The sequence below is a fragment of the Sardina pilchardus genome, chromosome 20, assembly GCF_963854185.1.
Source record: "Sardina pilchardus chromosome 20, fSarPil1.1, whole genome shotgun sequence".
In the NCBI taxonomy this organism is placed as follows: Eukaryota; Metazoa; Chordata; class Actinopteri; order Clupeiformes; family Clupeidae; genus Sardina; species Sardina pilchardus.
The window spans coordinates 8510386-8536560 of record NC_085013.1 but is presented as its reverse complement, the minus strand read 5'-3'; the positions used below and the strand labels follow the sequence as shown (position 1 = coordinate 8536560).

The window sequence follows — 26175 nt, the reverse complement described above, 5'->3', positions numbered from 1 at the left end:
AAAATAGGGGAGGCATAGATGTAAACTCAAAACAAACTCCCCTTAGCACACGGCATGGAGACATTCTCCGCCTCTTTCGCTCGTGCAGTCAGCTTGCCAGCAGGAAGTCTGAACGAAAGCGCTCCGTTTCATTCTCCGCTGTGACCTCGGAGGACATGGGCTAAATTCAACCAGGCGCACTAGCATGAATTACTGGACTACATCGCCGATTCATCGGTCCCATGCCATCAGCAACCAGTCGCAGGCGTGGGAATTAATCAACGAGAGCAGTCCGAAGTTGCCATCCGTCTAGCGGCTAACGTGCCGCTGACTGGAGTCGGCAACATGGCAAACGTTAAAGTGGCGATTCGAGTACGTCCACTGAACTCCAGGTAATTACCAACTTGCGTACTGTATGAGTAGTAATGTGCATATTGTCACCTGAATGCACACCTCGTTTAGATAATTGCCACACCAACATGTTAAAATGGCCAATGGATTTGGATGGTGTGCCTTCTGTAGCGGTGTGCCCAGGGTTGGGTTGCTAGGAGAGTGGGAAAGGTTTGACAGTAGCATACAAAATTGGCGGCCAGGTGCCGAGGAAAAAAACCTCAAGCTTCATTAACTTAACGTCTCTCTTTTCAGTGGATACCTAAGTAATACTTTTAGTGATTAACTTATACCGGCCGTCATCACTTTTCCCCTTGCCTGAAAAGTAAGTTAACTTCGAATGTGGTGTCAGTCCATGCCTTTGTCTTTGGAAGCGAAACAATGACAGTGTGTCGCCTCTCAAAGTGTGTTAACTGCTCTGCGCATGAGTCGTTTTGAATTCCTGAGTTTATAGTGGGTCAAGGCAAGGGAAATGTGAATGGACTTGGAGAACACCTCTGTTTCTAAAAGCTTTTAATATTTGAAGAAACTAGCTTACACTTTACCTGTTATGCACAACTTTCCAAGAGAGCAAAGATTCCCTTTTAAACTTCCCTCTGGTCTAACAAACTCTTCTGTCGGTTTTAGCCATCTAGAATATAACTCAGGGCTACCTGATTGAAATTTGGCATTCAACCCCTAATAGCTTATGGAAAATATCTGCACTTTTCTTCTTGCTCCTTTCTTTATTGCATTGTAAAACTTATACTTGGGGTAACTAACTAGCTCAACGCTGTTCCAGCACCATGCCTCTCTTAAACCCCCTCCGCCTGTCTTCTCTCCACACATTTTCTCAATTACAACAGCATGTTGCCTTTAGTCTTTACCCAGATGGAGGCTTGGAGTCCACTCAGCATCCAGGGAGGTAAAACTGACTGCATTAAATGGTGTCATTGTATCAGCAGGATGTGGTCATCCTCCTTCCCTGTTACATTTAAATCATCTCTATTTTCTTTGCATGACAAAGGATGACTTTACGGTGAACTGTCTGTATGTGATGCAAATTCACTAAAGGGTGTTCATGTGGCCTCAACTTATGTAGGTTACATTCCTGTGTTTGAAAATGACTAGTTTTAATTTTATAGCAGAGCTCGGCTATTTGTTTGTGTGGACTGCCCTTATGATCTCCTAAGGAGAGGACATGGTGCTTAGAAAAACTCGAGGCTTGGCTGCAAGCAATGGGCTCAAGCTTGTGGTTGCTACTGTGAAGTATGGCCAGCCCAAAACAATACAGAGTAACAACAGGGTTGAGTAAGACCATAGATTATTCATTTCATTTGTTACAAAATACTTTCCCTCTTTCAACAGAAAGAATCAATTGTAGGTTTTTTTTGGTTCTTTATTTTTGGTCTTGATTCGTATGCAGGCAGGGGCATGAGCCGGTGCCCAGCAGCCTGAGGTTTTGGGCAGGGTCAGTGCCAAGGCTTGTATTTGGGGGTTGGCAGACTCAGACAGTACAGAGGCAACAGGCCGTGTGGTGCAACATGGAGGCTAGCCCTTGGGAGCTGGGAGAACCCTCCACTGAGACACATTTAAACTCACACAGCACAGCGCCTTAAAATGCTGCCCGTTTTTCACCCAAGAAGTTTTCATTCACATTTACACACTCTCTCTCTTATACATACACACACACATACTACACACAGCTCTTCGCAACACAACTGCCTTCGATTTCAGTGTGTTGCGTCAGCTCGACCCAAGGAACCGGCAGCTGAAGAAAACACACAGCTGTCCCCATTTTCTCTTGCACTCTCTTTTTTCCCTTTGCACTCTCTCTCTTTCTTTCATTCTTTCACTCTCATTCCCTCTCCCTCTCTCACACTCTCACTCTCTCTCTCTCTCTCTCTCTCTCTCCACACACAGACGTCTTCGCTCAGCTGTCCCGCTCATGTTGGAATGGGCTGCTCGGGCCACAGCAAGAGCTTTGGCTTCCTGTCTGTGAAGCGTTTCTAGAGCACACATGGAAAGACGCACAAATCACTGCATTCGTTAGTCAACCAGATTCTGTCAGCAGCACTAGCAGCGCTGCCTGCTTTATCAAATATGCGACCAGTACTTTCATGGGGTTGGAAAATCTTCATCACAAACAATGGCTCCTCTGACTGTAATTTCTCAAAGTTGCACACATGACTTCACTCAGCGCTAATCAACTGTGTCTGTTAACCATCAACATGAGAGAGATGCAACGACTGGTGACGATAGTATAGCGATAGAGTCTTACTATGTGTCTTAGCTGAAATGGGACATTAAAATACATTATAATGCAATCAGTATTCATGAGTTGCTGCACTCATACTGGAGGTCTTTGTCTCTGCGGTTGGTTGCATACTTTCGCTTCACACAGCGGATAGTCATGTGGCTTTCTTGCTTGTTTCATTTCTGACCCCCCATCCTTGACCCCATGAGGAAGCCTGTGTGGACTGAGGACTTTTATTTTGCAGGACTTTGTTCTCTCCCTGTTGGATTTGCAGTTGTCTGAAGTTGTGTGATGATTCTGTGTGATTTGGTCATTAGAGTGTGTCATGTCATGTGTCTGTTTTACAGAGAGAGCGTGGATGGAGGAGAAACCGCAGTACAAGTGGAGGACAAGGTGGTGAGGATCAAGAATATGAAGGTGAGAGATGTGCTTCACTGTTGCTTCTGCACACCACATGGGATATGAGCATGTTTTTTGTGACTGCTTCTGTTCTCTCTCTAACTGTGTGTGTGTGTGTGTGTGTGTGTGTGTGTGAGAGAGAGTGAGTGAGTGAGAGTGAAAGTGAGAGAGGGAAAGAGTGTCTTAGAGAGAGTAAATCTCTGCTGTTGTGTTTTTGTCTGGTCAAAAGCCACTGTTTGGGTTTTGCACAGGGTGGACGTCAGTTAGTTAACAGAACAACAGGAAGTTTACTGAGGAAAGTGGGCATTTCCGGCTTGATTACACTGTATACACACACACACACACACACACACACACACACACACACACACACAGACACAGACACAGACACACACTTCTAAACAGACGTGACCGAGAATCTGTGCTCACATACCTTTACATACTTGCACAACACATGGTTCGAAACCTGTTCTGTTGGATATCTGTGTGTGTGTCTGCCCATTTGTACATGTGTCTTTGTGGGTTTTCCAGCTGTCATACAGACTTGTGGAGTGAGAGAGTAAGCATGGCCCTACTCACACAATGGAGAGAAGCACATTCTTTTGTTGGATAGGAATAGAAGCTCACCAAATAAGTTGCGTTGGTTTGGGAGTTTTCAACTGTGGAGTCATCCAGGAGTGGGAGAACGACTTGGAATCTTGAGATACTTCCTCCACATTCTTTTATTTAGCCACTCCGTTCTTTGCTCATAATATTTACATTATAACTGTCATAAGCAGTTTATGAGCTCTTGTAAATGTTTGAGATATCATTAACTTTACCAAGTGTTAAGTGAATTACATGGCCTTACTCGCGTTAATAACTTTTTACCTCGTAGTAAAGGAGTTGGATTCTAATGGTATTATTATACAGTCTAATGTGCAGTAACTCTAAAAATGGGAATAACAACTTAATATGAGAAAGAGTGAGAGGGAGAGGGAAGAGAGAGCAGCTGTTGGATATGGACGGAGGGTGGATGGATGGAGCCAGGGCTGGAACACAGACTGATGTTCTCCCAGTGGAGGGAATGTCAGGGAAAGGAGGATAGAGTTGAAGAGGACAGAGGGGATGAGGGGACCAGAGGCAGTCAGGACAATAGACAAGTGAGGTTAAAGAGCTGAGGAGAAAGAGAGAGAAAGAGAGAGAGTGAGGGATAAAAGTTGGATGTGCAGCGCACACTTTATACAAGAATAAATCTCTCGCTCCTTTTCACTCCTGGCCTCTTGTGTCCTGGCCTGTGTGTCAATCACTTCACACACACACACACACACACACACACACACACACACACACACACACACACACACACACACACACACACACACACATGCACTCCAGTTTTATTGTCCCTAAGCAGCCCTGACATGCGGTGCTTATGGTGGAAAGCCGCAGCCCCCCGTGTCATTGTCCTGTATGACAGCGGAGCTTTAGGGGCTTCAGCGCTGAGAGAGCAGGGCTTAGATTGCTCAATTAGCAGCAAGTAATGGGTTCCATGCCCCACTGCATGCCTGTCCAAAGCAGTCCGGGCTGCTCTGTGTGGGACCTTGTGTGTCATATGTTGTTGTTGGGCCTTTGTGCACAGTATAACATTTCCTCCTCGCTACATGTGAATGTGTGGCTGTGTGAGAGGGGACGCTTTTGCCTATAGCACAAGCATAGCATTAGCATAATAGCACAATAGAATATATCAAAATGTGTGTTATATTTATATAAGACTGCTGCTATATATGTACTGTAGTATAATTGTGTTACGGTGTGATGGAAATGTAGAATAGCAGCTACCATAAATCATAGACCATTAGTGTGAAGATACAGTATGTGTTTGCACTTGTCTCATATGCTTAGTGTAATATAGTTTGTTTTGATTATGCAGCCGTTTCAAGATACAACATTATCTACAGCTCAGCACTATGTATCAGCAGAGCAAGAGTTCTGATTAAAGATGCCATTTGTTGTACAGCTGGTGGGGCCTAAACACAGCTGTGATGCCAAAGTGTGTGTGTGTGTGTGTGTGTGTGTGTGTGTGTGTGTGTGTGTGTGTGTGTGTGTGTGTGTGTGTGTGTGTGTGTGTGTGTGTGTGTGTGTGTGTGTGTGTGTGTGTGTGTGTGTGTGTGTGTGTGTGTGTGTGTGTGTGTGTGTGTGTGTGTGTGTGTGTGTGAGAGAGAGAGAGAGAGAGAGTGTGTGTAAGTGAGTGCTGTGCTGGCTGCCTGTGCCAGAGCTAACAGATTGAGGTGGCTGGTTCTGGTGCTGGTTTGTTTTGAGAGCACAGTGCTGGGCATCGGCGTGTCCACGAACGCCCTGGGCCGAGCGTAAATGATGCTGAGTGATGAGTGAATGGCTCATTAAGTAGGGCTCAGGTCAGCACCCAACAGCAGGGCCACAGCATGAATGGAGAACTTGCCTAATGGTGCGCGGTGGCTCCGCACTCACACACACACACACACACACACTCTCACACACACAGACACACACACACACACACACACACACACACACACTCACACAGAGAGACACACACACACACACACACACACACTACACACACAGTTGCCCAGGGTTGCAAGTGGCAGTGCCTGGGCATGCAGCTGCATGCTTGTCTCCGTGGGCCTCCTGGCATCACATGGAAACAGCACAGTCAGGTGTGTGTGTGTGTGTGTGTGTGTGTGTGTGTGTGTGTGTGTGACCTCTGTGACACTGAACAGTAAAGATAAGGATGAGTGGGTAAGTTTTAATGAGGAGCATGCTTGTTTATTCACACGTGTAGCTACTGAATGTATTTTAGGATCTTACGGAAGGTAATGATGTGGTAAGTCGGAAATTGTATCGTAAGCATCTGTGTGTTTGTGTGTGTGTGTTGACCCTTGTTTATTGTGACAAACAGACAACTGGAGAGTTTGTTTCGTTTATTAATCATAATTTCTCAATCTTTTCTTCTCTTCTCCTCATTCTCTCTCTTTCTCTCCCCCTGTCTCTCTCTTTCTCTCCCCCTGTCTCTTTCTCTCCCTCTCCTCTCCTCATTCTCTCTTTCTCTCCTCTCTCTCTCTCTCTCTTTCTCTCCCTCTCTGTCTCAGCCTCTCTCCCTGCAGCTGGAGGGCCGTGCGGACTCGCGGGAGCGTCTGATGGAGTTTGGCTTTGATTACTGTTACTGGTCTGTGGACCCCGAGGGGCCCAACTATGCATCCCAGGAGGAGGTGAGATCTGCCAGAGTGTGTGGACTGGAGGAAAACCAGTGCCAGACGCACAGCTCACGTGCAAACCCTCAATCTGAGACCTGCCTAAGCGCACATTTCCCTCATACCCGCTCCAATATGCTCCGTTTATCAAATGTACCCTGCTGCGGGCCCCTATGGTCCTATTACACACATCTTGTTTGTTTGCCTGTTTTGAAATACAAAACCAAAAAAAAACACGTTGCGAGCAGCTTAACGGCCCTGTTGGATTTTAGTTTTGTAATTTGTACCGGTAGTTTGTTTTCTGTGAAGTCAGCAGGTCTAAATAGTGAAGATGAGATTAAGAGGTCTTAACGTCCAAGCCTGACACCCTGGCTGCTCTGGCCAGTCATTTGCACTGGAATGTGTGAATTGCGTTGGTGTTGCTGCTGTACCTCATTCCTACGCAGTCTCGTCTCTGCCTCTGAGACTACAGTATTCCACCTGTTGGTCACCGTCACATGTCGGAGTGAGGCAACATTCTACACTTCCGAAGCACTTCCTGCTTTTCTATAACACACAGCCTCTTGAGCAAAGAGTCTGATGGGTCCTCCTGTCTGCTGTCACGCATATTTACACAGACGGGTTGTTTGCTGTTGTCTGTGGTGGGGTGGTATCGCTCATCCTGTGGGTGCTGGGGGACTTGGATATAGGATTGGGCATGGACCTGTGTGTTTGTGTTTGTGTGTGTGTGTTTGTGTGTGTGTTATTGCATGCATGCGTGCGGCCTGGGTGACAGAAACGCACGCTGGCTTGGGGTTGGCTAATCAAAGGCTTGGCAAAGGAGGAAGAGCCCAAGAGAAATATTGTGCTTCTGAGGAGGACATGGTCTGGTTTTTATTTTCCGAGTCCCTTCTTTTTATAGACACCCGCCTGTACCCACGCTACAGGACTTGTCTGGGCGTGATCCGATGTGCGTGATGTTTGGCCGGCCAGATTGATTGGATGATCTCCATTTGTTCCCCGTGTGTGATTGTTTGTGACCCATCCCTTGCACAAGATGAAGGAAACCCTGTAACTTATTATGGCTGTCTTATTTAGTCCACTGAAGACAATCCCAGATGCTTTGCAGCTACCTCATCTTATTGTAAGCTTGGAGATCATCATTGTTGTTTTGACTTAATATTGGCTTTTCAATGAAGCAAATGACATTATGATTAGTGAAAGGGTTCTGTTTAGTGTTGGAAGAACCCGTCAAGACTTGTACAAAAGAAAACTTGTACAAAAGAATTATGAACTGTCCCTCAGAATTCAGCTTGTTAAAGATTTGTTGCCTAGCCTGTCAAATTCAATGTGTTCCTCTGTATCCACAGACTTTTCCATTTGATGGAAAATGCCCCTCTCTCATAGCGTTGTGTATTCTTCTAGAATCTAGAGTTTTGTTCTCTATCTCTCTCTGTCTTTCTCCCTCTCTCTCGCCACTCTGTCGCTCTTTACCACCCTCTGTCTCCAGCCCTGTGTGATGGCTCTTTGTTTGGCCAAAAGACACAGACAAAGCCCTGATGTCCCTTCATCACCAGTTCTTTTCCTCCCTTCTCTTAGCCTCTCTCTCTCTCTCTCTCTCCCTCTCTCTCTCTCTCTCTCTCTCTGGCTTATTTCTGCCCAGTCAGAGCTTCGCACGGCGGCGAGCCTGCAGCTGAGTGGACTGGCATTCCACAGGCGACCTACGGCTTGGCTGGGTCAGAGATGAGCACAAAAACGACCTCTTTATTGAATCCAGTGGGAGTCGGCGGGGGGAACTCTGAGATTTGACCCAGAAAACCCAAATGACTTCATCAGCTTATACTAACTGCTTGTAGTCTTTCTCAAACCCAAGTAAACCCAATTTGCCTAAAAGATATACAGTATACATAGTCATATTACCATGCATATAGGACAGAAATGGGAACATATAGCGTGTTGATGGATATGTCTCTTCATAGGGGAGAATATAGACATCAGTGACACTTCTTCAATCTATATAGCTCCGGGCCCCGATTGAAATTGCATTTACCTTGAATTTATTTGATGTTCCGCTCTCTGCTCTGCCGCTATAGCCTGCAATGAGTGGAGCTCTCCGAGTCTCAGGAGTGATTAGGATGCCCTGTTCAATAGGAGTTGAATGTTAAACACAGTGAGACTCTCTTGGCCTTATAAAAGTGGGATCAGATTGTAAGCGATCATGGGTTGCTTTAGCCCTTGAGTTCCCACCGCGTGGATCATATTTAAGTCTGTCCTATTTCTGATGCTGTAAGTTATGCTTTATGGTCCACCGTGCGTGCGTGTGTGTGTGTGTGTGTGTGTGTGTGTGAGAGAGAGAGAGAGAGAGAGAGACCAAAACTACAACACTCGGCCCACTTCCTGTCCGCTCCACTGGGAGCCATGCGACCTCAGAGCAGTCGTGGAGGAGGGGAGAGCTATCACTTAACCCACTCCTCTCCTCTCTACTCCACTCCTCCTCCTTTCCCTCTTTCCTTTCCTCTCCTTTCCTTTCTCCTGTTCTACTCCTCTACTCCTCTCTTCTCTGCTCCTTTCTTATTCTCTCCTCGTCCCTCTCTTCTCATGGCCCGCTGTGGGCCTGTTCTTCTCACGTCTCTCCTCCGTCCTGCTGATCTCTCTGTGCTCCCTCCCTCTGGGTCTTCTCCTCCTTAGCACCATCTTCTGTTTCTTCTCCTGCGTCACTGGTGTCTTCTAGCTTATAGTGTGTGTGTGTGTGTGTGTGTGTGTGTGTGTGTGTGTGTGTGTGTGTGTCTGTGTGTGTGTGTGTGAGCGTGCATGTGCGTGCGCTCATATCCTGCTCTTGCATCTATTATTTTCCTCTCTGGCTCCACATCAGCTTTTGCTTTCATCTGTTGTAGATTCAGTGTGTGTGTGTGTGTGTGTGCACGCGCGTGCGTGCGTGCGTGTGTGACGCGTGTGTGATTTCAAGTGATGTGGCACCATCAGAGAGAACTCTCCTGCTGTATGTGGAGGGGGGTATCGGCTTGAAAGAGGAGAAGGGTGAAGAGGAAGGGAGGGGTGTTGATGGAGAGATTTAAGGTGCAGGGGTATGGCCCTGCCTGGAGTTGATCCCACAGAGCCCCAGCGCTGTGTAATGGAAGCCATCTGTTTTGCCAACAGAGTGAAAGGAGGGGGACCCTGATGATAGCGGACCTCATCCCACAGGCTTTGCTGGAGCGTATCGCACAGTTACAGCTTCTACATCTACATATATCTTATACATATATTGTATTGCATATTTGTTGTATACATTGTATTTCTATATATTAAGGTGACACTCAGATGAGGAGTAGTGTAATTAGGCAGAAGGAGGTATAATGAAGAATGTATAATTTACAGTGTGGATGTGATATGTGAGGGGAACACATGCTTGTTCCCCTCACATGCTTGTAGTGAGTGTAAATGCTCTTTAAACTACCTCATTTGAATCTGAAATCCTTGCTAGTCTCTTAAACTTCAGCCCTCCGGCAGATGTTTAAATGCCCCAACAAAGAAAGCCACAGTTAACACAGCAGTAAAGTGTGTGTGTGTATGTGTTTCTCTCTGTGTGTGTGTGTGTGTGCGTGAGCGTGTGTGTGTGTTTGAGAGAGAGAGAGAGAGAGAGATGGATAGATAGATGGACAGCAGCGGAGGAGTGGAACGGGACAGAGGGGGTTTTCTCTGCTGCCCCCTCAACAGCTCTCCTGCCAAAAGCACAGCTGCGTCAGTAAATGCTTTTTCACAGCGCAACATTTCACTCCCAGCACGTCATTGGTCAAGCTCTGGAGCACAATGCTGGTTTTCATTTCCAAGAGAAATCACTTCTTGTCTTTTTTTCTCTCTCTCTCTCTCTTCTGGGCCCTCTCCATCTCCTTTCTCTCCCTCTCTCTCTCTCTCTCTCTCTCTCTCTCTCTCTCCACTTCTCACTCTTTCTCTCCCCCGCTCTTACACTATCCCCAACTCCCTGTCTGCAAACGGATCCTGGTGTGATTAAGCTCTCTGTGTTTCTAGGTTTGTGTGTCACTGGAGCTGCAGATGTCTTAGAGATTGTTGGATTGAATCCTCACGTCCGTCATATGCAGGAGAGTCACGCGTCTCTGCCACGTTACTTCACTTAGACTCAATCTAAGCCTGATTAAACTTACAAAATGCATACATCTGTCTGTAATTAGACACCACAGCACATACACTACCTTAATTTCCTGACTGTTAGCTGTGGCTTATACATTGATTTAGCAAAATTTCTTCAGCTATGAGGTTAATACAGGGGGGCAGTTAATATGGTGTTGATATGGTTTTGTTTCTTTTAACTTGCATAAAACACTGTCCTGCGGCTTATACACAATGCGGCTTATATGCGGGAAATGACTGAACATGTCCAGGCACAGTATTACCGCTCTCCTCATGGAATTCAAATCCAAATGCGATGTGAGTTTTAGGACCGCAAACGGCAGCAGAGTAAATTGACAAATGCATGGAGGGCTTGAGGATTGATGGCAGCAAACGGCAACTCGGTAGAACCACAAAGTGGAAAAGCAGTTGTGTAACAAGCGCTACCCCGTCTGAAGTTGTTTTTTTTTGTTTTTTTTGTAAAGTGTGCTTGGCGACAGAACCTTGCGACCACGTGGCACGCCTCCCTCACCAGTGTCTGGTTCGCCAGGCCATGCCATGTTGTGCCGGGTGGTGGCACGTCTCGCTGCGCTTTTGCCACTCCCGCAGACGGCTCTGCTCCTGGCCACAGTGTGTCCCTCTGTCCCCGCTGTACTCCGCTCCAGACAGCCGCGCGGCTAAGCGAGTCTGCAGGCCGCTGAGCTCTGTGTTTACGAGCCTCCGAGGACGCCCGCCCACCCGCCCGCTCCCTCGCTCACTCGCTTGGGCTCCCAAAGTGCTTTCAGATGGACGCGTATTTCCTGCCTGCAGATTTGTTTTATTGCTCTGTATTAATCATGCGAAGAGAGTATGTTCAGGAGTTTCGTTTTTTCGTCAGTTTTCTATTATCTTTATTGTTCCGTGATTAGTTTACGGGCTACTGTAGTTCCCTCGCATGGTTGCTCTGTGTACTTTTCTCTCACTCATAGCCTCTCGGTATCTTTCTTTCTCTCTCTCCCTCTCTCTCTCTCTCTCTCTCTCTCTCTCTCTCTCTCTCTCTCTCTGTTTCTCTTCCTCTCTGTCTCCACCTGCTTATCTATCCCTTTCTTTCTGTGGTTTCTCTCAATCTCTCTCTTGGTCTCTCTCTTTTTCTCTTCCTCTATCTCTTTTTCTCTCTGTGAGTGTAACTATGTGTGTGTGTGATGTGGGGGGAGGGGGGGATCGGGCATGGCTAATGTCCGCCTGTTTGTATCTGGACGCAGACAGCCCTGCTGACCTCTCCCCCAACATGCAAATCTGACCTACAAATTCTGTGAAAGTATGACGGATGAGAATATGCTTGAATCTGTGCCAGTGTACGCCCTGGTTTTCTCACACTCTCTGTCTCTCGTTCCCTCTACCACTCTCTCACTCCTCTCTTTTCTCTCTCTCTCTCTCATTCTCTCTACCCCTCTCTCGCTCCGCTCTCTCTCGTCTGTCTCTCATTTTTCCTCTGCTATTTCTGCTGACATGGTGTCTCTTCTCTCATTCTCGCTCGTATGTCTGTCGACACCCTGTTGTGCCTGACAGTTTGTGCGCTGGGTTGCTTTTATAGTCTCTTGTGCATTTGTTCATTATTGTCATCGTGCTTCATCCTTTCCATCATACATGAAAAATATGATATTGTTTCACCCCCTCCCCCAAACACTCTCTTCTCTCTTTCCCTCTTCCCTCATTTCTCTTTTCTCTCTCACTCTCTCCTTCTTTTTTTTGCGTTTCACCCTTCCCCCACTGCTCTGTGTTTATGTCCCCTCCTCTAATTTTGTTGGTCCCCTCCCTCTCTCTCAGACTGAGCTAAAACAGTTATAAACAGGATCTGGGCCTGGGACTGCTCTACTGAACTTTATCATAAACACCCCAGGAGAGCATGCACACACACACACACACACACACACACACACACACACACACACACACACACACACACACACACACACACATTGGCGGCCCGGTGTGTGCTTCATCTCTGCTTTTCTGGCCCAGTTTAGACAGTGGGACAGACACTTAACATGACCCCAACTTTGTGTACTGAACTCAAGTCATCAGCGATTAGCTATAATCTGTCATAACATCATGCTCAGTAAACAGCTATAGTGTCCTGTGCTGAGGATATTTGATATATACACTATTAGTATGCATATAGTGTGAGACCAGTTTGGTCGTTTATTGCTTCATGTTTAATATCTAATGTAGTGTAAGGTTCTGAAGTCAGCCTGTTGGAGTCCTCGAAAGTATATTTTGGAAACAGGATTTGTTTACCTCCCTGGAGTTGCACAATGGCGGAAAGCTGACGTTATGGGCGGCCTCCCCCTTCCCCTTCCCCCCCCTCATCTCCTCCCTGGCTGGGAGAGCTTTCGTCAGGGCTGGGCCCAGGAGAGCCGGGCTGGGCTGGGCTGGACTGGGCACGGCTCCAGCGGGGGACTGACCACATGTGAGGGCCTGTCTCTCTCTCTCCACCCTGCAGCCCACCACTGCTGCTGATTACAGGCCTGCTCCGATGGCTGCGCTCAGGCATTAGTGACAGCTTACAGCTGCTCAGCGGGGAAGACTTGTTCACCAACTCTCACACTCCATCCGTCACTCGCCCTCGCGCTCGTATTTCTCCCTCTCTTCCCCTCTTCTTCACGCACACGCTTTTCCATTCAAACCCAGTCCTTCTTTTTCCTGTCTGTCTGTCTGTGCTCTTTCTGTCGTTCCTCCTTCCTTTCCTCCTCCCTCGTTTTATTTTGGTCCCTCTTTCCGTCTGCCCCCATTTTCTGTCCTTCCTTCTCTTCCTTTCTTTCTTTCTCTCTCTCTATCCGTCATGTCCTGTCTTTCTCATTCTGCCTGACATCATGCTCTTTATCGTGCATATGCAACACTCTTCACCTCTCTCCTGTCTTTACTGACTCTCCCATAAATATTTGAGCCTGCTCTCCCCCTCACATCAGTCACAGTGGAGCTTTCTCCCACGTCCATGCACACACACACACACACACACAAACACATGGTCCTTCCCTGCACGCAAACCTGCTCCTCGCATGTTTATTTTCCTCCTGCATATCTTCCCTCATGTGCGACCTCTCTCTGCCCTGACCTAGTTATCTCGGCCGCTCTCCATCCATCTCAGCGGTCACTTGTCTCTCTCTCCCTCTCTCCCTCTCTCTCTCTCTTTCTTCCCCTCTCCCTCGCTCTCTGTCCCTCTTTGTCTCTCTCCCCCTTTCTCTCTCTCCCTCTCTCTCTCTCTCCAGAAGTAGGCCGATGGCTTTGACCTCCGTTTCTCCGCCAGAGTGAAATCTATATTCTGCTTTCCTCTCTCATTGTTTTTTTTCCCTCTTTGGGGCGAAGGAAAAAATAAATGACCAAACCTTTTGTCTGGGCTTAATCTTCCGGGTTTCCTCTGGGTCCTTTTAAAAACACAAACACACGCGCATGCAGGGACACACGCGCACACACACACACACACACACACACACACGCACACACGTGCACATGCTCAGCTCACCGGCTCACAAATTTCCACACAAACCTATACACACACCCTCAGTAGAGGAAACACAATGGTACACCCATATATGCACTCACACACCCTTTAATCAGACTGTACACTTAAGTGAGCATGAACTCACACACACAGACACACACCCTCTCTCTTACATCCAGACTCACACAGAGAAGCACTCATGCATGTATATATAGCATAAGTCAGCATGCATACATTCCCCAGTATATACACTCATAACTACAGTATCCCATAAGCCTGATCATATCCCATAGACATGCGTGTGCAGTTCAGTCATGAGGTTCACTGTTGGAGTGCTGTGTGTCACATTGGCACGGTGTCCCACAATGCACTCTGTTTCCTACCTGCCTTTGTTCTGCGCACGCTGCCACTGCTGGCTGGAAAGTAGGTTGGGACTAGCGGAAGCCCATTGTTGCCACCGTCATGTGTTTCATTTCTCCCACCAAATGACAAAGGCACCCCCCCACCACACACACACACACACACCCCACCCCACCCCCCCTTTTTAAACAAGCAGCTCTTGCTCCAAATTAATAACACAGGTCATAATGATGGGAAACTAACAGGGGAAAGTGTGGTGCTTGTGTGCTGCTGCAGGAAGGAGGAAAGGAGGCCTCATGTCACACTGCCCAAACTGAGCTGTCTGAGAGCTTGCCAGTCTGTTTTAGGTCGTTCGGTTTTGTTTATTGGTCTCAGTGTGTTTACATGCGTTTGTTTGTGTTTGTGATTGTTTGCTGCTGTGTTTATGAGAGGGGGAACATTTAGAGTGAGTGTGTGGGAGACATGCCACCTTGTGTTTGTTTACCTGCTCCTGGTTATGCGTCTCCCGGTGAACTCCAGGGTTACCGTACATTGGTGTCTCTGAATTTACATTTATTCTTTTAGCAGACACTTATATCCAAAGCGACTTACATATGTCAATTATATTACAAGGGCGATCAACTCAGGGTTAAGTGCCTTGCTTAACGGCACATTGGTGGAAGCTGGGAATTGAACCCACAACTCTTCAGACTACTGCAGGCTAGCCCAGCTCCTTAGCCACTATGCCACCACTGCCCCGTGTGTGTGTGCTACCATCCCTGAATGTGTGTGTGTGTCTGTGTCTGTATCTGATTTAATTTTGTGTGTCTGTATCTGATTTAATTTTGTGTGTGTGTGTGTGAGGGGGTATGCATGTACATTTGTGTAATTGTGTATGTGCGTCACAGTGTACGTGTTTGCATGTGTGATTGCATGCGTGCGTGTGTCTGCCTCTGAGTTTATGCTGATATGGTGTGTCTGTATATGTGTATGTGGGTGTAAGCAGGGCGCTGCTTTGCCCCATTGTGTCCAGGCAGGAAGGAGTGTGTTTGGAGGGCGCCGGGAGGCCTGAACGCCGGCTGATTTAAGATCCCTTTAACAAGGCGCACATTGATTCCCCAGCCCCGAGGAGTCAAGCGCTCACCAATTAGTCAAAAGGGAGTCGGGAGCGGCTCCAGGCTTTGTGTGCGTGGGGGATCGCGCCCTCCCCGCCATCGGCGTGCCGGACTGGGCCATTCAGACAAGACGCGGGGGGCACCCTGGAGGTGTCCTCTGGAAGGATGGCAGAGATGGAAGAGTGTCCTGTCTGCCTATGTGCAGCTACACATGGGGGAAGAGAGAAGAAGACAGTGGGTCAGAGGGGTGACTTTGATATCCCCAACAAGGGAGGTTTATTTCCTTTGCACGCCGAGTGTCCTTTGAGAAGAGGCTAGACGTATTCTTCCTGTCTGTGAATGGGGCATGTGTCTCAGCCATGGCCAATGGGAGTGTGCTGTGGCAGTGGTGGTCACCTCTCTTGTTCTGCTAGTTGCTCTTCCTTAAAATAAAGCAGTTCCTCTCCAGTGATGCAGAGTTGTTCCTCTTCAAAGGGGGAACTGGTCAAGTTTCACTGCTTTGTTTTCTACACAATGGATGGAATGGGGACTATTTGTCAGGATAGACTGGACTACATTAGCCCATTCTGACCTGACTTGACATTTCTAATTGGCTTTAGATGAACCAGAAGAGTGAATGGACTTCCTCTGTTGTTCTGTTTCAAATGTTTTAGTTGCCCTTCATGTGGAGTAGAAACATTGATGAACCTCTGTCTGGTTTCATTGATAGACGAGTCCAACAAAGTTCTCACAGTACATGGTTTAGCCTAGTTCAACTCTAACTAAAGATGGTTCATCTGTGCACAAGGTCTCATTGATTTCTTTGAGTTGAATGTCCACATATGTTAGAACTTTTCAATGATTTGATGTTTATGTGCCCCGAGGGGCTACGGTTGTTGACTTACTGTGGTATAACAAGAATGCATTCACACACAGTGTGGCATTCAGCTGGGCTGTTGGGTTATTTTTTAACCATCCTTTCTATTAATGAACTGTGGTTACTTTCTAGTTTCTGGCAAGCTAATGTGGTTTTCAAATGGTCCAGCGATGGATTGAATGATGGAAGATTGATTGAGGATAGTGTAATGGACTTGGATTCCTGCTACCACACCAATCCTCACCAGTAATAAAGGCTGTTCTGTAAATCTAGTTTCACACCCTTGTTGAGATGTGTATCTGTGTGTGAGAGTATGCATCTAATAGCCCACTGGTGTGGCCGGGGTCAGGGGTTAATCCTGATACCACATACCTGCGGGAGAGCCAGTGGTGGTTGTCACCGCGTCGCTACTGTGTTTTTGCGGTGGCAAGGTCATGGGCATGTCCTTGCTGTGTTTCCCTCGTGTGTCAATATTGATGTTTCAACCGGTGTGTCATTCCCGCCATTTCTGCCCGTTAACGATTAAACTTTTTCACTGACGCACAGAGGCTCTCAGCGATAGCATCCGTGTTATTGCTTTTGACTAATGAATTTTGTGGTCATCCCTTCAGAGAGTTCCATTTTAAACTCTCTCTCCCCTAATTGAATTGAAGACCTCCCTGTGTGTGTATAATAAAGAAGCTTTTTGCAGACTTTAATTAGTGCGTCCACACTGTAGGCATTTAAAAGGCACCTAGAGCTGGAAGTGGCAATGTGCTTAACATACACAGTATCTTGTGTAGGCTGGTCCACAGTTAACACCACAGAGCAGAACAAACATAACCCACCTGCAGATGTTAAGCCTCTGGGAAAGGTGAGCCGTATTATGGTGGGAAAAGTGGGGTATTATGCTGGCTTATTTGCATCTTTGCAAATTCTTTCATGGCATAATTCTTTGAGCTGTGTGTGTTTGTGTGTGCTTTGGGGAAGATTGTGTGTGTGTATGTGTGTGTGTGTTTGCGTGTTCGTGTGTGTGTGTGTGTGTTCGTGTGTGTGTGTGTGTGTGTGTGTGTGTGTGTGTGTGTGTGTGTTTGCGTGTTCGTGTGTGTGTGTGTGTGTGTGTGGCTTGAGATGTGAATGGCTCTTGATCCTCCTCAGCCCAGTGCCGTGTATGTGAAATGTGCCATGTGTGTCTGGGCCGAGCCGTGTTTGTGTTGAGTGTCTGCAGAATGTGCTGTGTCAGAGCCTCCCCCTGAGGGCCATATTGACCTGCACTCTCCTCCAACACCTCCTCTCCTCTCTCTCTCTCTCTCTCTTTCTTTCTCTGTCTCTGTCTCTCTTCTCTCTCTCACACACACACTCTCCTGATGGAGGGGTGAATGAGAGGGTGAACGAAAACATAAGAGTTTGTTTGGGTTCCTCTTAAACCGCACCCCTGAGTGCACTTTTCCCTCTCTCTCTCTCTTCCTCTCTCTCCCTTTCTCTCACTCTGCCTGTCTGACTCTATCTTTCACTCACTAATATTTCTATTTCTTCTCTCTCTCTCTCTCTCTCTCTCTCTCTCTTTCTGTCTACTGCTGTGTTTATCCCCAGCCTTAAGCTCCTTGCTCAAACACCTCAGCAGGATATGCTGCGTGCCACCTTGGTGGGTGTGTGTGTGTGTGTGTGTGTATGTGCGTAAGGCTAGACCTCTGGGAAAGTGTGCAGAATGGCTTAGAGGAGGAGGAAACGAGCAGGATCCTTGAGGTTTCCTGATACCATGCCCTTGAATGTAAGAGGACTGCCAGTTTAGTCTAGAAGGTTTGACATAATACACACACACACACACACACTGGTGAAAGCAACAACTCACCTCATTGGTTAGCTTTACCACAACGGCCTTGTAGAAATGTGATAAAAACAACATGTTTCTCGATATCACCACTTCAAATTCCCAAACTGGACAGACTACAAAGTGCAATGCAGTGCAATACAATGCAGTCTATTGCACACACAAAACAATCTACAGTACAGGCAATGAAAAAGCCCTATTAAACAGCAGAATACATAGGAAATACACCTTCAGTCAGAGACTTTGGAGCGCAAGAGCTGGGTGTTGGCCTTGGCTATGGATTGCACAGGTGCTTGAGATCTGGAGTATTTGCAAGAAGCAGTTGTATGAATAGTGTCTGTGCATGTTGCTAAATTTCTTTGTGTTTGTGTGTGTGTTTTCAGGTGTTTCAGGACCTGGGTGTGTCAGTGCTGGCTGGAGCATCAGAAGGCTATAATGTGTGTCTGTTTGCGTACGGCCAGACGGGGTCAGGGAAGACCTACACCATGATTGGCACCCCAGTGAGTGGCACGAGAGGGCAGAAGATAAAAATGCATGGCCATATATAATACCCAGACATTGGAACTATTGTGTTGATGTGTGCTCCTTTTTGTCTTTGTATGACCTCTTCTCTGTGTCTATTCCTTTCTTTCTTTCTTTCTTTCTTTCTTTCTTTCTTTCTTTCTTTCTGGCTTTCATGAGCAGGACTCCATGGGACTGACTCCAAGGATTTGTCAGGTAATTCTGGATTTCTCATTAGTGGAAAAAAAAAGAAAGAATCATTTTGAAGATGAATGTCCAGATGAAGTCAGCCTGTTTTAGTTGCATTTGCATAATTTATTTATTTATTTATTTTCAGGGACTTTTCCGGTCTGGAGAGGATTCCCCAGATGAACAGAGCTCTTGTCGTGTGGAAGTCAGGTAGAGCACGACAATTTATGCATGTGTCACCACATGAACCCTCCAAGTTGTGCTGTTCAATCCCACTGTAGTGGAAACAACCAGCCAGTACTAATCACATACTGTATGCTTTCTCCATATCTTATGGTCTCTCTGTCTCTCACCTCAGTTTCCTGGAGATCTATAATGAGCGCGTCCGGGACCTGTTGAGGGGTGCTGACCAGAAGAAGCCGGCCGTGCTGAGAGTGAGGGAGCATCCTGAGACTGGCCCATATGTGCAGGGTGAGCAATCCCATCCACAGTCACTGATAAATGGCAGCGAGAAGGATCCTCTCATGTTATAGCATATGTGAATTATGCATTCACTATTGCATATCTACACTACTGTAACTTACTGACTGACTACCATTTATATATCTTGTATCTTGATTGATTGTAATATACCTTGACTTTTATTTATTTATTTATTTATTTCGACATTTTCTATATTACAGTGACTAATAGCCAGTCAAATGTCTTTCTTTTTACTACATTTGCTTTAGTCATTAAAATCAAAGCAAATAGCAGTGAAGTCAGTCGGAAACATGAAACACTCTCTGGAAACTCATAAAACGGTAGTCATAAAGTCTCACTAAACACTAACACTGCCCCTGTTCACCATAAACGGACTAGATTGACTTTTATCATCTTCAAGGAGCATGTGTATTGCCCACCGTATATCATGTTCCCGAACCTTTTCAGAAGACAAACAGCGCTGTGTTACTAAATCTGTGGTTTAAATGGTGTCGGATGGTCTTTTGTTTAGTCATTTCTCTTCCCTACTTCCTCCGACATGTGTTTCCTCCCACGGCCATCTCAGGAGCCATCTTGTCAGTCTCATCTGACTGATGTTGGGTGCATGTTGGGGTTGAGAGCATCTCCCATTGTGGGTGCGAAGTCGTCTGATAATTTTAAATACTTGGAGTTAAAGTGGGATTGCAACCGGAGCAACCCGGCAATCAAAGCCTCCGCATGTCATCCCTCCTTTTTTCCTAGATTTCTTTCTCTTGCAAGATTTCTCTCTCTCTCTCTCTCTCTCTCTCTCTCTCTCTCTCTCTCTCTCTCTCTCTCTCTCTCTGTCCCGCCCCCCTCCGTTCCTTTCTTCTGGCCCAACATCCAGTCATTGTGTGCAGCAGGAGATAGCGCAGAGCCACACAGGAAGTGACCTCAGTTCCTCAGGCCTCCAAGGACCCTACTTCTGCACTCATACAGTACACACACACACACAAGCACACACACATACCCACACAGAGAAACACACACTCCGTTGACATTTTTTAGCAATGAGGAGATTTCTTTCGCCCTATCTCTGTTTCTCTCATGTTCTCTCATGTTTGTTTTGGCATTGACTTTCCTAAAATATCACATCCCTCAAACGCCTCAATTTGTTATGGATATCTTGTTTTAGATGTATCTGCAATGCTTTTTTTCAAAGTGTTACAATATCAAAAGCAGACTTTGAAGGTTTTCTGTAATGTCTTCTCGGTCAGATTGTGCTAGATCCAGACATGTCCAGACATGAAGGTTGTAGATGGTGATTTTTATGAGTTTGATAGTGTGAGTTTAATTGAAGATAATTTAATCAGCACTGCTTCTCATTGCTCATCAGAGGAAATATGACTCAGACTATGATTGATACAAAGCATCCAGTTCTGACCAGTACTTTTCTCTCACACACTTCACTTTTGACAGTGCAGTTGTATTATGGAAACCTTGCTTTTGAGTATGTTATTTATCCTTTGCCATAAACTGTGCTTGTCCAAACTTGATGATGGCAGCTGACCTGATGTAGCTAATCTCTTTACTGTCAAATGGAATCCTTTCCAGCTATTGCAGGACCTCCTGTCACGGTCTACCAGTTTTTTTGTATGTGGTGTTTGATGGAGTTGTCTTGTTTATGTCTTCAGGTTTGTCTAAGCATCAAGTAACGGACTACAAGCAGACCCTGGATCTGTTGGAGAGAGGCATTGGCAACCGCATCACTGCGGCAACTCACATCCATGATGCCAGCAGCCGCTCGCACGCCATCTTCACCATCCAGTACACGCAGGTGGAACCTCACACACACACACACACACACACACACACACACACACTCATGCATTACAGATCACACACACTTCTCACATTCCTTCACAATAAACTCACAACTTGTGTCCAGTGCCAACCATGATGCCCTTGCACAGCAATGCATTTTCAATCATACCTCATATACACAGTCCCAAAGCTGCTGCTACGCCATTCCCAGTATGAAACATACAGCTTCCTGCCAGCCTTCCTCCTTCCCGTATTTCCCTCCCTCAGTAGTGGGTTTTAGTCTGCCACATAGGGTGCTGGTGTTTGTCCATAACAAATAGGATTCTGGAGCAGGCCTTTTAGGCCTTTTATCAGACAGACAGACAGTTGGGCCCAGGCATCTTGAGTTTACTGAGAATTGTTTTCTTTTGAATGAATTTATGATAAATTACTAACAGATTTAGGGAGATTATGTTTCTCAAACAACATTACATCACTTTCCCTTAATACGAGTTGAAAAGTTGCTGCACACGAGCGCCACAAAGCACTCAGCAGAGTCGTGTGTGAGGTGAGCCGTGCCAAACTGAACTGGGCCAACTTAACACATCAAGTACATTTTCACTCCTCAGCAAACAAACCTTTTAGAAAATTATAATATATGTAAAAAAAAAAAAAAGAATCCATAGCCTGAAGCCAAAGGCACTAGATTTGAACAAAAACACAATTCTTGGTTTGTGATTCAAAGCCAGTTGTTACCTGCAGCACTTGAAGGCAATGTGGGAAATGTAAATCCAACCAGTTAGCATGACAGGCTACTGCTTTTATCATCTTCAGCAGTTATGAATGGAAAAATACATTAAAGTTGGCCAGGAAATTCCTCTGCAAGTTGATGGTTAGCTGTCTATATATATTTCTCTTTAGCCCCACTTTCAGTTAAGCGACACAGTCATTTATTTCAGACTCTTTATGCTCAGCACACTCAAAATGAAATGGATAAATTCAGCGCTTATGCTACAGTATGATGTAATGGCACCCTGCGTAAGTGATTTCATAAATCATGTTGCCTTGTGGGCTAGCATGTAGTTTCAGCAGCACCCAGGAGAGCAGTCCTCAGTGATGAGGAACACAGACAGCAGGCCATAAGCGCGCAGTGTTGGTGTAACTCGAATTACTTTAAGCAAAAGGAATGACACAAAGCTGGCAGCGTGTTATGTGTTTATCTGTTGATGTGCATTGTGTTTTTTTTTTTTGTTTGTTTTATTGCGTCTAATGGCTTTGTGTAATGTGATGTGCTTATTGTCAGGCTACTCTAGAGAATAACCTCCCCTCGGAAATTGTGAGCAAGATCAACCTTGTGGATTTGGCTGGCAGGTGAGGTCATTTCCTGCGCCTTTCGACAGCTCAGCACCTAGTTATTTATCCTCACTCGATTTGTCTCATTGCCATCACCCACAACATCATGGCTGCATTTTACAATACCTCCAGAGTCCAGAAGCATCAGTAGTCTGTCTAAGATTGCCATCTAGTGGTCATTCGCTGATTTGTCTGCCCTTAACAAATGGGCAGTAAAAAGAACATTGATTTCCCCCCCCACACTTTGATCTTAATTCACCTCATTAGCTTTTCATTTAACACCAGATAAATAATTCTTAGCTTCACGACAAAGGCACCAAAAACCGCAGCCTCTGATCCATAGCTTCCCATAGGAGTGTGATTGCTTGTGTTTGGCTGCTGACCTATGGCGTGTGCTCTGTGTGTTTGTATGGTGTCCAGTGAGCGAGCCGACCCACACTACTGCAGGGATCGCATCACTGAGGGAGCCAACATCAACAAGTCCCTGGTCACCCTGGGCATCGTCATCTCTGCCCTGGGTAAGGGTCAGACTGCCCGTGGAGTCCGCCATGTTGAGTCTGCCAATCGAGATGTTTTGGTCTAAATCATGTCTAGTTGATTTTATATGCACAATGCATGTTTTAGTTAAGAGGAAATAGGGTGTTGTGAACAATCGGGCTTTCCTGTTGTTTATCTGTTTTACTTTTCCTTTGTTGTGATCTCACTTCCATTCTCATCCTGTTCTCATATTGGATTTTCTCTGTTTTTCACTTCTCTCTCTCTCCCCCCCCCCCCTCTCTCTCGCTCTCTATCTGTCTGTCTTTTCTCTCTCACACACACACACACACACCCCGCCTCCTTCTCCTCTCTGTCCACAACACAGCCCAGAACTCGCAGATGTTCAGCAGCTGTCAGAGCATCAACAGCGTGGCCAGCGAGGGGGAGGGCAGCCTGGGCGGCAGCGTGTCCAGCTCCCTGTCGGCCGGCAGCGGCCGCAGGCACTGCTACATCCCCTACAGGGACTCCGTCCTCACCTGGCTGCTCAAGGACAGCCTCGGGGGCAACTCCAAAACCATCATGATAGCCAGTGAGTGGACTTGCGCTGGCCATTGATTGAGAGGTTCCGTCACCGAGGACCATTAAAGCCTTTGTTTTACTTTGAGATTTATATTGTTTGGTAGTTGTTGTTCTTGGAGCTACATTGCTCATCCATTGGGTTCCTGTCACAATATTGCACTCCTCCAAATCAAATATTATCTGTTTTTCTTACTCTAACCATGTTGTTTTGAAGTCAAGTTCAAATATTGCTGTTGTTACATAGCTAGATGGGATTGGAGTTGGAAGTGGAAGTGGAATGCAGTGATTGTAGTCATCACTCTTCTCTTCTCTTCTCTTCTCTTCTCTTCTCTTCTCTTCTCTTCTCTTCTCTTCTCTTCTCTTCTCTTCTCTTCTCTTCTCTTCTCTTCTCTTCTCTTCTCTTCTCTTCTCTTCTCTTCTCTTCTCTTCTCTTCTCTCCTCTTCTCTTCTCTTCTCCCTCTGCAGCGGTTTCCCCCTCCTGCAGCAGCTACAACGAGACCCTCAGCACCTTGCGCTACGCAGCCCATGCAAGGAACATCGTCAACAAACCCAGAGTCAATGAGGTGTGTGTGTGTGTGTGTGTGTGTGTGTGTGTGTGTGTGTGTGTGTGTGTGTGTTTGTTTGTGTTTGTTGTATGTGTGTTCATGGGATGCACAATTTTGAGTCGCAGACAGTTAGTGAGTTTAAAACTTTCACCTCTGATCTTAGAACTGCAGCTTGTGTTCTTCAGACTTCAGTGTTTGTCATCTTCCTGTTGTAGGATGCCAATGTAAGGCTGATCAGGGAACTGCGGGAGGAGATTGACCGTCTGAAGAGCATGCTTCTCAACTTTGGAATGGTACGTTTCATTTATGGAACTTTCATTTACGCAACGACATGCTGTTAGCAAATCTGAAAAACTTGTAGGCTGGCATATTGAATTTGCTGCTGCTGTATTTCTCTGGTTCCCTTTCTACTGCGTCTAGGTGTTTTGCACACGGAAAGTGGTCATAGCATAGCAATGTTATGCAACCTTTATAAGGGGCAAGCAAACTGTTTGTTTGTGGTTTGTGCTTTAACCTTTGACCTCTTTGTGCTCCCCCTGCAGAGGAACCCCAGCCCCTCCCTGAGTGATGAGAGAGAGGGGAGCCTGTCTGACATTGTGCTTCAGAACGAGCTCAAGGTTGGACATTCTCATCAGTCACATCTGTCACACTCCACACTCAGCACCTCTTTCACCCACTTTCACGTCTCCTCCGACTACAACCTATGGCAATGTGTAAAAAATTACTTCCACAACATAATTACAAAGAGAGACGTAGTGTAGTGTGTAGTAGTGCCAGTTTTTGTGTTTTCTTTTCTGACTTGTTGGTCTTCTTTCCTGGATTGGATGTACATACTTTTTTTCTCAACATAAATAAACATTTCCTCAGTGGCTCCATGGTCTAATAACATGTCATTGAGCAATAGTCAGTACATTTTATGATGAGGCAGTGAGAATCAGCAAAGGCAGTATAACATTTTATATAAGATGTTGTTGTGACCTTCTCTCAGGTTGACCAGCTGACAAAGGACTGGTCAGAGAGCTGGACTCACAAGCGGGAGCTGCTGGAGCAGTACAGCGTGGACATCAACCGTGACCGTGCCGGCTTCCTGGTCCACTCCCTGGTGCCGCACCTCATCGCCCTGGACCGGGACGTCCTGAGCACAGGAGTCACGTTCTACCACCTCAGGGTACTTCACTTTGCTCTGTAACAGAGAGAGGACCATATGCTTTTCATGAGGCCTACTGTGTGCGTCAGGTTTATTAGCACAGCCACTGACATGTGTGAAAGGAGTATTTGTTTGAATAACCATCATGTCTTAGTATATGTTTTACCTTCACATCTTGACACCTGTCATCCTCTTAGGCTCAGATCATGATTTATATTTCACATTTTAGCTGATTATGATTAAATGCTGTAAATTGATTACACCATTAGTAGTTATCTAATGGTTTAACAGTGGTTCTCAACTACTCTCAAGTGAACATTTTATGTTTCCACATTTCTGTTGTGGGCCAACTTTCTGATTTGGACTGTAGGACATGCACTGTAAGACTATTTGGATCTCCTGTTTTCACTTCTTATGCTAATGTAACCTCATTGCCCTTATTTTAACACTAACTAACAGGACTCGCCTTGTCTTCTCTTTTCTTCCCTTTCTCCTGAACTAGATTCTTGCCTTTCTGTTCTTCCTTCTGCTTTCTATACCTTCTTAAAAATGCCTGAACGCCTGAGATACGGTCACAGGTAACACTACTCACTGTTGTTCACCCCCCCCCCCCCCCAGTGTTTTTCTTCCTCACACTTTTACTTTCTTCTCAGCTCTTTCTGTTGTGTGCATAGCTGTCTGAGCTCAGCTAAGGCTACGTTTTTTTTTTGCCCATGCCAGTTCCACTAATGGCCCAGAGGCACGTTATCGCTGAAGTCGGGTCCCCACGGGAACCCCTGGTTGTGCTGATGACAGGGCTGGCCATGGGCCGAACTCTTTCCCACTCCAGCAGTGCCTGAAAGCCCCCCTCTCCCCTTCTCAGCCACCTGGGAACGCAGCGCCCAGAGCTGGACTTACATAAGCGAGCCTTTTATCCATGGAGATAGCTGGAGCTGTAAACAAGCCCAGTCGCCATGCCTCTTAGAGGGAAGGCAGGGCCTAGATGGAGGATATAAACTGTGAAAATAAACCGAGGAAACATGATGAGATTGCTACTCGTTATCAACGCTGCAGATGTTTTTTTTAGACATGTTTGCTTTTGAGGGGCACACCCTGCAGTGTGTCGAGTGTTTTGTAATTCTGCACTGATGAGCTTGTTATGGTCTGTCCACAGGAGGGCTTAACCAGAATTGGACCTCAAGGGGATGGCCAGGAGGAACCTCAAATAGGTAATCTCACC

The 26175-nt window shown here is 46.3% G+C and overlaps 1 protein-coding gene across 1 annotated transcript in view; it reads left to right on the top strand.

The window, feature by feature from the left end:
- The first annotated feature begins 152 nt into the window (after nucleotides 1–152).
- Nucleotides 153–26175, top strand: part of stard9 (StAR-related lipid transfer (START) domain containing 9) — a 44861-nt gene continuing 18838 nt past the window's right edge. Inside the window, exons 1-16 of the mRNA XM_062522295.1 lie at nucleotides 153–371; nucleotides 2953–3022; nucleotides 6115–6234; nucleotides 18305–18421; nucleotides 18606–18638; nucleotides 18760–18821; nucleotides 18970–19082; nucleotides 20747–20889; nucleotides 22159–22226; nucleotides 22629–22726; nucleotides 23071–23274; nucleotides 23730–23827; nucleotides 24025–24102; nucleotides 24352–24426; nucleotides 24798–24977; nucleotides 26110–26164. Coding sequence (XP_062378279.1) covers nucleotides 325–371; nucleotides 2953–3022; nucleotides 6115–6234; nucleotides 18305–18421; nucleotides 18606–18638; nucleotides 18760–18821; nucleotides 18970–19082; nucleotides 20747–20889; nucleotides 22159–22226; nucleotides 22629–22726; nucleotides 23071–23274; nucleotides 23730–23827; nucleotides 24025–24102; nucleotides 24352–24426; nucleotides 24798–24977; nucleotides 26110–26164 — 1561 coding nt within the window. The 5' untranslated portion in view covers nucleotides 153–324. The remainder of the gene's footprint in view (nucleotides 372–2952; nucleotides 3023–6114; nucleotides 6235–18304; nucleotides 18422–18605; nucleotides 18639–18759; nucleotides 18822–18969; nucleotides 19083–20746; nucleotides 20890–22158; nucleotides 22227–22628; nucleotides 22727–23070; nucleotides 23275–23729; nucleotides 23828–24024; nucleotides 24103–24351; nucleotides 24427–24797; nucleotides 24978–26109; nucleotides 26165–26175) is intronic.